Here is a 12274-nt window from a genome sequence, read left to right as displayed (position 1 = left end):
AACAGAAAGACAGCTCACAGAGTGGCAGAAACTCGTGTCAGACGAGCAGCTGACAAGGGCCTAATCTCTAAAATACACAAGCAGGTCCCACAACTCAACAGCAAAAACGCCAACAGCCCAATTCACACATGGCCAAAGGACCTGAACAGACATTTCTCCAAGGAAGACATACAGATGGCCCACAAGCACTTGAAACAATGCTCAACATCACTAATTGTGAGAGACGTGCAAATCAGAACTACCGTGAGATACCACCTCACACCAGTCAGAATGGCCATCATTCATAAGGCCCCTCCTGCACTGTTGGTGGGAATGTAAGCTGGTACAGCCACTATGGAGAACAGTATGGAGGGACCTTAAAAGTCTAGACACAGAACTACCATGTGACCCAGCAATCCCATTCTTGGGCATATATCCAGACAAAACTCTCCTTAAAAAAGACACACGCACCCACATGTTCATTACAGCACCATTCCCAATAGCCGAGACATGGAAGCAACCCAGATGTCCACTGACAGATGATTGGATCAGTCAGATGTGGTGTATATATACAATGGAATGCTACTCAGCCATCAAAAGAACAAAATAATGCCATTTGCAGCAACATGGATGGAACTAGAGACTCTCATCCCGAGTGAAGTAAGTCAGAAAGAGAAAGACAGATACCACATGATATCACTTACATCTGGAACATAACATATAGCACAAAGGAACCTTCCACAGAAAAGAAACTCATGGACTTGGAGAATAGACTTGTGATTGCCAAGGGGGAGAGGGAGGGAGTGGGAGGGACGGGGAGCTTGGGGTGAACAGATGCAGAGTGTTGTATTCGGGGTGGATTAGCAGTGGGGTCCTGCTGTGTAGCACTGGGAACTCTGTCTAGTCACTTAGGGTGGAACACGTCTGTGTGTAAGTGGGTCACCATGCTGCACAGTAGGAAAAAAAATATATACAAATAAATGATTAAAAACAAAAAAAAAAGATCCTCAGAACAAGGGCGTGGCTGGGAGGTGGCGGCAGAGGGACGGTGGGCACGGCAGGGTGCCCCCCCCCCATCTCCTGCCGAGCCTTGAAGGGAAGTGCAGTTGTCCAGCAGGAGCCGAGTGAAGGATGCTCGTCCAGCGTGGTGGATGCTCTCACGGGACTCCCCGGCTGCCTTCAGAGCAGCTCTGTAGGCGCGGACGTCCTCGCCCCCTTGACGTGGTGGCTCATGGGTCCAGTCACATAGCACATGTTGAGCTGCTGGCATGATGCTTGGCAGCTAGTTCTCCGTGGGAGCAGCAGGCGCGCCTGTGGGGTCTGAGCGCTGACGCGGCTGACGCGCGCTGTCTCTGGCGTTGGTCCTTGCAGGGTGGTCCGTACCATGACACGTTGCACAGCATTCTGGGCGCTTACACTTGTTACCGGCCGGATGTGGGTTACGTAAGTGACCGTTTTCACTATTTCATTCTGTTCCCATCCAGAAAGAAAGTCCCAGTACCGCCCAGCACATCTTAGCTGCAGACGGCGGGTTGACCGCCCCCGTTTTTTGTTGAGTGTGAAAAGTCTCACGGTAAATGACTTTTGCCTCAGTTTCCTTGTAGAGAAATTGAGCTGACCCGGCTGCTGTGGCATTAATCGCACTTTAATGGTACTTGATCCTCATTTAGTGCATGTCATGTTTTTCAGCATTAAATCAAAAAAGCTTTTAGCAGTAACCGTTTATAAAACGGCGCCGCTGGTGTTACTGCGACCTGGCAGATGTGCTCCTGCATGGTTTTAGAGCAGTTCCGTTAGACGCGCGTCTCTCCCACGCAGTGGACTGTGCCTTCTAGAGCAGCCTTTCATGTGCAGAAGGCGGGGTCGTGGCGGTTTTCCGTGCATTGGGGGCGGGACTGGAGGAGCGCACCCGAGGCTGGGGGCTCTGAGTAAGGACAGGTCAGGATCGGGGGCTGTCAGTTCCGCCTTTGGCGGGGGGCAGCGGGAGGGCGCAGCCTGGGCCCTGCCCGGGAGAGGCGTCAGTGCCTCTTTCAGTGAGATGGCAGAGCTGCTCTGACCGCGGTGGCCGTGTTCGTTTGACGCCTTTTTCTCTCCTCTCAGGTTCAGGGCATGTCCTTCATAGCGGCAGTGTTGATCCTGAACTTGGACACTGCAGATGCCTTCATTGCTTTCTCTAATCTTCTGAATAAACCCTGTCAAATGGCGTTTTTCCGAGTGGACCATGGCCTTGTAAGTATCCCCTGGGTACTGTGTCTTCACACGGCGGGGGTTGCCTATCCTCCTTTCTCTCATGGGAAAAAGACGGCATTTCCCTCCACTGAGATATGTAGAGTGAGCGGCACTAGGTCACACGGAGGGTGATTGGCATTGCGTCGAACTTCAAAGACAGGTGGTTGACAGCCATTTGTGTGGATTTTTTTTTTTTTGTCTTTTGTCTTTTGTTGTTGTTGTTGTTGCTATTTCTTGCCGCTCCCGCGGCATATGGAGATTCCCAGGCTAGGGGTTGAATCAGAGCTGTAGCCACCGGCCTACGCCAGAGCCACAGCAACGCGGGATCCGAGCCACATCTGCAACCTACACCACAGCTCACAGCAACGCCGGATCGTTAACCCACTGAGCAAGGGCAGGGACCGAACCCGCAACCTCACGGTTCCTAGTCGGATTCGTTAACCACTGCGCCACGACGGGAACTCCGTGTGGATTTCTTAATGGTTTTTTTCAGAAGGTATCTCAAAGTATATTCCTCAGGTGAGGGAGGAGGGGTGGTTCTTGCACAGAGGGGCGCACTTTGTGGCAAAGCAGAAGCTCAGGACCAGAACCACGCTGAGTCTGTCCACCAGACTGGCTCAGGCCACGTGGGGCTCTGCTTCACACGGGCTTGTACCCGGGAGGCGAGACGCGTTTGAGGGCAGCCCCTGCCCTGACAGGGGCAGCAGCGGTGTGTTCAGGAGGCTGCTGTAGACCTGCGTGTTCGGAAGGAGGTGACAGTCCTTGTCCTGGGGGGGTCCCTCCTGCTCCCGGAGATGCATCCCCTGCCAGACGCAGATGAGGGAGCGAGGCTCGGGGATGATGTGGCCTGTTCGAGGCCCGTAGCTGGTCAGTGAAGAGCTGGCATTGAAACCCGTGTGCTTCCCGTAGCCCAGAAGAGAGTCACAGTTCAGCGCATCCACCCGCTTTTTCACCAGCGTTGTCTTGGTCTGCTCATCCCTTGTGAACAGCTTGCTGATAATTTGTCACCAGGCCTTTCGGACCAACAGTCTAATCGTTCAGATCAGCCAGGGAATTTTTCCTCCTTAATATCTTAAGGACTCCGGAGTGTTTCTTGCTCTGTCATTACATACGTTTTCGTAAGTGTTTTAAGACGGCTGCTAAACGGTGGCTGTGAAGCGACGTGTAAGTGGGCATCGCTCCTCTGAAGACAGTTCGCTCTTAGGTGTCAGTAGCAGCAGACAGTGGCGGTAGTTCTTCTTGTAAAATTGGTGCTGACAGCTGGTCATTTCAGCAGCAAGGTATGGTTTGCTGTGGTTGTTACAAGCTCAAAGCTGTAGCCTCAGCCTTGTCACTAACTTGCTGCATAACCCTGTATACTTTTTTTTAGTAGATTCGAGCCTTAGTCTCCTAATCTTATGAATTAGAAATTGTTGACTTAGTCGTCTCCCAGGTTTTATAGGTATACCTTTAAATTGTTAACTGTTTTCTTCTCCAGTCAGAAATAAACTATGGGAGTTCCCGTCATGGCACAGTGCTTAACGAATCGACTAGGAATCATGAGGTTGTGGGTTCGATTCCTGGCCTTGCTCAGTGGGTTAATGATCCGGCGTTACTGTGAGCTGTGGTGTAGGTCGCAGATGTGGCTCGGATCCCACATTGCTGTGGCTCTGGTGTAGGCCGGCGGCTACAGCTCTGATTAGATGCCTAGCCTGGGAACCTCCATATGCTGCAGAAGCGGCCCTAGAAATGGCAAAAAAAAGACAAAAGAAGAAAAAAAAAAAAAAGAAACTATGTATAGCATGAAAACAAACAAAAAAATCAGTTCTGAGAAAGCCACACCTGTGGACAAAGCACCGTGCATAAAGAATTTATTACACAGTTGTTTATAATTATTTAATAAAAATTTAAAATTATTTTCCATTGTGAAAATGAAAACATTTGAAAGTAGGGATTTAGGGGAATGGGGAGTGGCTCATTAAAATCTGGAAATATGTCAAGTACCATACTGATGTTTGCAAAGAATTGTATAGGAAAAGTGTTTAAGATAAAATGCTCATTTATTTTCAGAAGTATGTAAAACAGAACATATGCCATAATAACCCCATATTTAACAATGGAAGGAAATAAACCCCCGCGTTGGTAGTGTTCATGGATGGTCTTTATTCATTTCTGTACTTTTTGTAAGCTTTCTACAGTAAGCATTGTACAGATACTGCTGTCATAGTCAGGAAAAACTTTTTATAGATAATAATGTGATCTACGTCGGAACACTTTCTAATTTGGAAGATAAGATCCCAGTTCCCTCTTTGGAAACACGTGATCAAAACTGTACGTAAAATGTTTAGTTAGTGTCATCAAGGGGAGACCACGGAGTCGTCAGGTTGAGCGGGTCCCGCCTTTACGACCGGCCTCCCGTGCAGCCGTGCTGTGACACCCGGGGCCGGAGCCGAGCTGAGGCTGCCCTGCGTGGAAGGCGTTGAGCAGCGCCGCTGGCCTCCACCCACCCGAAGCCAGCAGCACCTCCCTCCCTGGTTGCAAGAGCCAGGCGGGTCCTGAGGCGTGGCCGGAGGTCCCCTGGGCGGCCAGGTGGCCCCTGGCTGGGGCTGCTGGTGCCCAGCACATGCCTGCATCATGTGTGTGGACATCATCGGAGGGGCCGTCTGCCCGCGCGCCTCCAGCCTCCCGCGTGTGTCGCTCCCGGCCCCGCTCCTCGCAGTTGGTTTTCCCGCCGACCCTCCGAGAGGCAGAAAGGCCTGTGCTGGGGGAACGCAGGCCATGGCTGCTTCCCCCCTTCAGCGTTTCCTCCTCGCTGCGTTGAAGGGGCTGCACTTTTGAGCTGCCGTGGTGCGGCCCTCGCCTCGGGAGCTGTCGTACAGTCCCCCCAGACGTGCTGCGAGTCCGGAGGAGGTAGGCATGCCTTTCCAGACCATTTCGACAGTGAATTCAGCCCTGGCTCCTGGAGAAGGATGAGCCCGTCAGCCTCTGCCGAGGGCCAGGCACGGGTTCGGGTCCCCGCCTTGCCACACACGGGTAACGAGGCCTCATAGGGCAAGCTATGAAACTGCTCTGGGTTCCAGTTGTTTTATCTCCAAATGGAAGACATAACAAGTCGTGGTCAGTGGTGTTCCTATGAGGTGAGCCACTGGGCTTGTTTCGAAGTTGCCTGGGTGGCACCGACTTTGGGGCGAGGACGTGTGAGCAGTTACACACGAAGGCGGCTGTCGGGTCCTCAAGGTTTAAGTATATTGACTTCTTTCTAGATCGGAAACGTGCTGGTAACGAGTTTATTTATTTCCTATTATCTCCCTAGATGTTGACTTATTTTGCTGCATTTGAGGTATTCTTTGAAGAAAATTTGCCGAAATTATTTGCTCACTTCAAGAAAAACAACTTAACTCCGGACATCTACCTAATTGATTGGTAAGGCTGCATTTTTACGTGTCTTCTCCCCTCCATGCCCCCCTTCCATTCCTCGTGCCAGCAGCTTTCGGGGCTCGGCCCACCCCCCATGTTCTGCTTTCCCTGGCTGCCGGGAGCGTGAGGCGCCCTGCGTCCCCAGCCCCATGCTCTGGTCACCTGCTCAGCTCTGTTGCTCTCTGACTGCCTGTGACACTGACAGGCCCCACACCTCCCTCTGGAGGAGAATGCTGTTCTGGGCTGTGTTTTCAGGGTGCCGTCGATCCGCTGCTTCCGTGTGGAAGCCCCAGCACCAGCCCCAGGCCTGTGCGGGCTCCCCACTTGGATGCAGAGCCAGACACGATGCCTGCCCGTCTGGGCTCCTGCCCAGAGGGGGAGACTGGCCGTGGACAGCTGAGCTGTACAGCATGTGACTTAGGCTGTCTCTGGAGGGAGGGGAGGACAGCGGCCTGGAGCCAGGCTTGGGGTCAGAGTACACAGAGGCGACACAGGAGTTGGAGCTAAGATGTGACACGAGCATGCGGTGTTTCGGAATCAGCAGGGCTGTAGGAGTTGGTGTGGTGATGTGGGGGCTAAAGTCAAGGGCAGGAATAGCTGGCGGGAGTTGAGGCCAATCTGGTGGGTCTCAGATGCCAGGCTGAGGAGCTTGGATGGGATTACAGGGCCAGAGGGCATGGTTGAAGGCTTCTGCTTGGGTGAGGCTGGGAGGCAGGGGAACCTGGAGGCAGAGGCAAAGTAGGGAAAAGAGACCAGGGGAGTGTCCTTTGTGGCTCAGCGGGTTAAGGACCCAGCGTTGTCTCTGTGAGGATGCGGGTTCGATCCCTGGCCTGTCTCCGTGGGTTAAGGCTCTGGCATTACCACACGTTGCTGTGCAGGTCACAGATGTGGCTTGGATCCCGAGTTGCTGTGGCTGCAGCATAGGCCGCAGCTGCAGTTCCAATTCAACTCCTGGCCCAGGACCTTCCACATGCCGCAGACACAGCCCTAAAAAGAAGGGTGTGGGGAGGGGAGGAGACCTGGGCTTGAGCTGAGGCTGCTAGAGAGTAGGAGGGCGGACACGCTGTCGAGAGGAAAGCTGTGGCCCCAGGGAAGGTCCTGCAGCCGTGGCAGGAGGGCTGGTGCACCGGCTGGGGTCGGAACACAGGGGCGGATTGGGCAGGACTGGGGTGGATTTGGTCTTGGACCCAGGGGTCTGGCGGTACCTCTCGGGCATCGCAGTAGACCAGGCCAGTCTGCACAGAGGAGGGTGTGGTCGCCTTTGGAGAGGCTGGCACGTCACCCTGAGGGCACAGGTGAGAAGGCCGGGGGTAGTTAGGGGAGCAAAGGAGCATCCTCTCCAGCTGTGGGGAGGGCGGTGGGGGTCCGATGCCTGCAGTCCCGCCCACGCCTGGCCCTGCTCGTCCTCACCTGGAGGCGAGGCCCCGGAACCTCCCTGAGCCTGTCTCCTCGTCAGTCATTTGAGGTGGTTAGCCTTTCAGGGCCTGTAGGCTGACCCCCAGCGTCCCCACCGCCGACTCGCAGAAGGAAAGGTGTCGCTCAGCTCACTGAAAGGCCCGTTGGGGCACCAGCCTGAGCTTGCACTGTGAGCCCAGGACTGCTGGGGACACAGAGCTGGTTTGATTTTTTTTTTTTTTTTGCTCACTTTTTTCACTTTCTAGAAGCCTCACTTTTAAAGGCTTCTAGAAAGTAAAGTCTGAATGCCGTCTGAAAAGTGGCTCAGTCCCTTAAATAAAGCTGATTTGTCTACACCTATGGGAGCGAACCTTTGGGATTCTTGGTGTTCGTTGCTTCTGTCCTAAACCCTGACACTGTTCTGACTGCTGAATTCTTGCTGGAACAAGGGTTTGGAAGTCAGCGCGTAGCTGCAGCCACAGGAGCTGGGGTCGCCGTGGAATGGAATAGACGTCAGGCCTCGCTCGCAGTGGCCGTCGACAGGCTGCTGGGCTGGGCTGCCTGGCTGTGCTGGGAGCAAGAGCCCGGGGCTTGCCTCAGAGGCCCCTTTATTTAACTAACAAATGATCTCCCCACACTGGAACACCCAGCTCTTGGGTGGGCTGACCCGCTGCAGGTGCACACGTGCTCTTAATTTGGCTGTGAACCCTGACCTCTCAGATTCCCAGGCCTCGAGCCCACGACTGCTGGAGAGGGTGTGGGAGGGGTCACAGCTCTCCCATAGCCGCTTAAGGCCCTCAAGTTAGATTCTTAGGATTCCCGGCTGAAAGTGAAGTCTGGAGAACAACTCTCCTGAATAGGGTCTTTCAAACTTTTTTCACCCTGGCGTGCAGAAGGAAATACGATGTTTATGTTGTGGCCCAGCATGTGGCCATGGGTGCAGCAGTTTGACGATGGTAGATGGATAGATAGATAGAGACAGAGAGAGATGGATAGAGAGATAAAAATTGGATGGATAGAGACAGAGAGAGAGATAAAGATAGAGAGATAGATGGTACAGAGAGGGTAGACAGACAGACAGACAGACAGAGGTATATGGCCTAAGGTTTCATGAAACAGTACCAGCCTCTACACGAGCAGAGGATTCTGAAGTTTCCGGTTCTGCTTGTTCCCAAAAAAGCTGGTGCTGGTCCTCTCTGACGGGGCCGTGGTGCAGTGATCAGCGGCGGGACCACGGGCAGCGTGAGGACTGCTTGTCTGTTTTCGTTCTAGGCTGAAGAGCCTGTCATCCACTGGGGCAAAGGCCAAGGCCACCCCCATTCATGGAGCCCAGGGCCTCTCTCATTTACCCCTTGGAGTGGGTAGTGACCCCTCTTCTCCGCAGGAGGAAACGGAGGTCCAGAGGCACGGTGACCTGCCCCAAGGTCACATGGCTGCCCGAGCAGCAGCGCTGGGTTCAGGCTCCGTCGCCTGCTCCAGGGCGCCTGCACCTCCACACGGAGTTCTTTCCGGGGGTTTGGTCTTGGTCACAGAGCGGTTCCCGAGGTGCAGCAGCACCTGAGGAGCGTATGCTGCGCGTGTCAGACTGGCAGGTGGTGAACTTGGCACAGAGGGCACGGGGTCTGAACGAAAGGGTTCGAGGATTCCACTGCTGGGGCCTTTGTGACATGACGTGGTTGGGGCCTGATGCTGAGTGCTGCCCACTGTGCTTTGATGAGACGTCTGCTGGTGTGGCCTGTTCTTGGAGAAGGGCTTGACTGTCTTCTAGAATTCGGACCAAGTAGATCATTGTCTGTATTTGCAGGGCTCGGCGCACAGCAAGTCCTGAGTGAGGGTGCGAGTGGGATTAAGCACGGGAAAACCGTGCGTTCATGCTTTATGCCTTTCAGTCCACACCCGGGGGTGGTTTGCGGTGATGAGTCAGGTGCTAATAGTTGGGTAAAAGCTCAGGTCGGAGGCAGAGTGGGCATTGGGAAGGTTGCCTAGGAACAGAGCCAGTTTTGCTCAGGACCTGCCCTAGAAGCTGGCGTTTCAGAGACAACCGTTGCTCCTTTCATCTTCAGGGACCTCTGGAGCGGGTCCATCTTCGCACAAAGGAAGCCACAGAGGCCCCTCGCCCAGTGGCACGCCTGGGTGAGCGGTCCAGACCGCTCCCACTCCGGAGCTTTGGCTTTTTCTGCCTGATCACATCACCGTCCCCAGAGCCACCTCTGCACCCTTGACAGTGGGCCCGCCTGAGCCGCAGAGGCTGGTGGCGCTGCCCTGTGCATGGTGAGCAGAGGGCTCCACGTGCACGTCCGAGGGCTGGGGGCCTGTGATCTGGCCCGCGAGTATCCCGGCTTGAGCTGTGTGGGTGTGCAGATTCAGCGACAAGGTCAGAGGCCACCTAGGAATTGTCCTTCCTTCTCAGGCTGGTCTGTCTGGCCGCTAGCGCTGCAGGGCACCGTCTCGTTGGTTCGAGAGTTCCTCTGGAACGCCCTCTCCTCTCCCCCCACCCTGGCGCCTGATGCTCCCCCTCAGAGCACCCACCCCCGAGAGCCTCGGCTCTTTTGCTGTTCCTGTAGCCGACCGAGCTTTGTCAGCCCCCTCTGTGGCCCTCGGGGCTGGCCGCACGCGTGGCTCAGGCTCGTAGGTCCAAGAACGCCTGTGTTCCTGAGGGGCCCTTTCCTGAGTTTGAACACATTGAATCCAGCCCGAGGATCACTCGGTGCCAGCCTCCCCGCCCCTGTGGGCTTGGGGGTGCTGTCTGCCAGTGGTGCAGAGATTTCAGGGCTGAGGCTTAGATTGACTGGCTGATGCCCCCTTCCTGGCAGGGGTCCTGTTGCGTGTGCCTGTCACCCTTTCCGCTCACACACAGATGGAGGTCAGAACAGGGTCTCACCAGCCGTGCTGACTCCCAGTGCCACAGCTTCTCCCAGTCAGGGTCCCTGGTTTGTGAGAGGTCCGAATGTGGTCATTTAACTTATCAAAACACTTCCCACTGCTGTCAAATGGCAGAAGTATTCAGAGGCCAAAGTGGGTTTTGTAATAGCTAATCCTGAATTAATAAAAGCATCAGGTGGAACATTCCGTAGCGCGATGCATGGTTCTGGAAGGCCATTGGTACTACGTGGAGGTCCGGCAAATCACACTGAACCTGTAGCTTAAAGGCAAGGTTCAAGGTGAAGTTACTGTTGGGAAATTGTAGTTCTACTGAGTCAGGTTTCGGGGTGCCTGGAAACTCCTCCGCAGAGGGGTTGTCCTTCTGAGCACGCAGGCATCCAGAGCCACGTCTGGCCAAGAGGGGCCTCTTTAGGGTGCGTGGGGGGCAGGAGGGTTCCAAGCCTGCAGATGGGAAACCTGCTCACAGGAAGGGCCCAGCCAGCCACGGGGCACCAGCGCACAGCTGGGCGGAAGGTGGAGCCCGTGTTCTAAGACAGGTTCACGTTACTAACCTCCTGCCTGCAGCCCCGCGAGGTGCTGGCCATGTAACCTGGGCTCAGGTCAGGGGGGCTCTGGGAGCACCGAGTGGGGCAGGGCTTGGGCCTGTTAGTGAAATTTGAACTGAGATTTATATATAACTACCTTCAGATTTTCTTCTTTTTTTTATTAAAGTGTGGTTGATTTAGAATGTGCCACTACCTTCAGTTTTTTAATGAATGCAGTTCTATGTCGGGTGTTTAATGCTGCTTTACTTAATCCTCACGAAAGTCTAAGGAGGCTGAGTAGTTATTTAGCCATGTCTGTATTGACTGCTTGTCTTGAGTTTGAGGGGCACAGGGGGTTCCATGGTGGGGGTGGGGTGGGGTTCAGGGCTGCTTTCTAAGCCACCACAGGGGACAAATGCTCTTTTTTTTTTTTTTTCAAATGCTCATTTTAATTTAATTTAGTCTTTTAAATTTATGGCTGTGCCCGTGGCATAAGGAAGTTTCCAGGCCAGGGATCAAATCTGAGCTGCATCTGTGACCCGCGCCCCAGCTCCACTAGTGCTGGATCCTTTTAACCCGCTGCACTGGGCTAGGGATCCAACCCACACCTCCACAGCAACCCAAGCTGCCGCAGTCGGATTCTTAACCCACCGTACCATAGCGGTAACTCCCACAGGCTCATTCTTAGGAACCAGTCAGGATGGGAGAATCTGGGCACAGCTGGAAGTTGGTGATGTTGGGCCTCGAAGGCCCTTGCCTTGGGGCCTCCCAGCTGGACGGCCTCTCGCCTCAGGCTGACAGCCGGTTCCTGCAGCGCCTTCACTCGTGGCTTTCTCACCTGGAGGTGGCGCTTGTTCCTCCCCGAAGTGGAGGATTCAGGTGGAGCAGATGCAGCAGCGGCCAGCCCTGGTTGGCCTGCCGCCCAGCCTGTGGGGGCAGGCCGGGTCGGAGTCGGTTCCGAGGAGGAGGCTGTGCCTCCTTGCCCGGCCGGGGAGGCGGTGGGCTCCCCGCCCCAACGCGGCCCCCGTCGCCTGCAGACCTGGGCAGGCGGTCACTTAGGCCTTGCTGGATAAGAATGTTTTCTGGAAATTGTGATGGCTTGACAGGACACTGGTCTGTTCCTCTGACTTCGTGGGGAAAATAGATACGATTTGTGTTTCTTGTCTTTTATAAGCCACTTCATTAGTTTAGCAAGGTAGAAAGACCTTTTTGGCATTAGTTGAATTGGTACCTGAACCTGTCTTTTTTTTTTTTTTTTTTTTTGTCTTTTGTTTTTTGTCTTTTGTTGTTGTTGTTGTTGTTGCTATTTCTTGGGCCGCTCCCGCAGCATATGGAGGTTCCCAGGCTAGGGGTCGAATCGGAGCCGTAGCCACTGGCCTACGCCAGAGCCACAGCAACACGGGATCCGAGCCGCATCTGCGACCTACACCACAGCTCATGGCAACGCCGGATCGTTAACCCACTGAGCAAGGGCAGGGACCGAACCCGCAACCTCATGGTTCCTAGTCGGATTCGTCAACCACTGTGCCACGACGGGAACTCCAGAACCTGTCATTTTTGATGGGCAGTGCAGTGACACATGTGGTCCAAGACAGAAAAACAGCCGTGCCTCGAGGGAGAAAGGTCCTTCAGGTCTCCCTCTCGCGGAAGGAACATTCAGCAGTGGGCCGCCACTGCCCGCCCCTTCCTCGCACACTCATCCGCGGTGCCCTGTGGGGAGTGGCCTCGAAGGGCTGGAGGCTGGGAAGGCTGTGTGGACACGGCAGGATGGCAGTGGCGGGGCTTCTGTGGGAGCAGGACGGAGCCTGGCGGCAGCTTCCTGAGCTCCCTCGGGAGCTGGGTGGCCCTTCACTCGCGTGAGTGGTGCC

General features: G+C 54.7%; 1 protein-coding gene across 1 annotated transcript in view; it reads left to right on the top strand.

Moving 5' to 3' along the window:
• TBC1D14 (TBC1 domain family member 14) overlaps window positions 1-12274 on the top strand; it is an 85470-nt gene that overhangs the window by 64908 nt on the left and 8288 nt on the right. Inside the window, 3 exon segments of the mRNA XM_021100966.1 lie at window positions 1351-1422; window positions 2080-2208; window positions 5501-5610. Of these exon segments, the coding sequence (XP_020956625.1) occupies window positions 1351-1422; window positions 2080-2208; window positions 5501-5610 (311 nt within the window).

Source organism: Sus scrofa, chromosome 8, assembly GCF_000003025.6.
Source record: "Sus scrofa isolate TJ Tabasco breed Duroc chromosome 8, Sscrofa11.1, whole genome shotgun sequence".
NCBI lineage: Eukaryota > Metazoa > Chordata > Mammalia > Artiodactyla > Suidae > Sus > Sus scrofa.
This window is presented reverse-complemented; position numbering and strand designations above follow the sequence as displayed.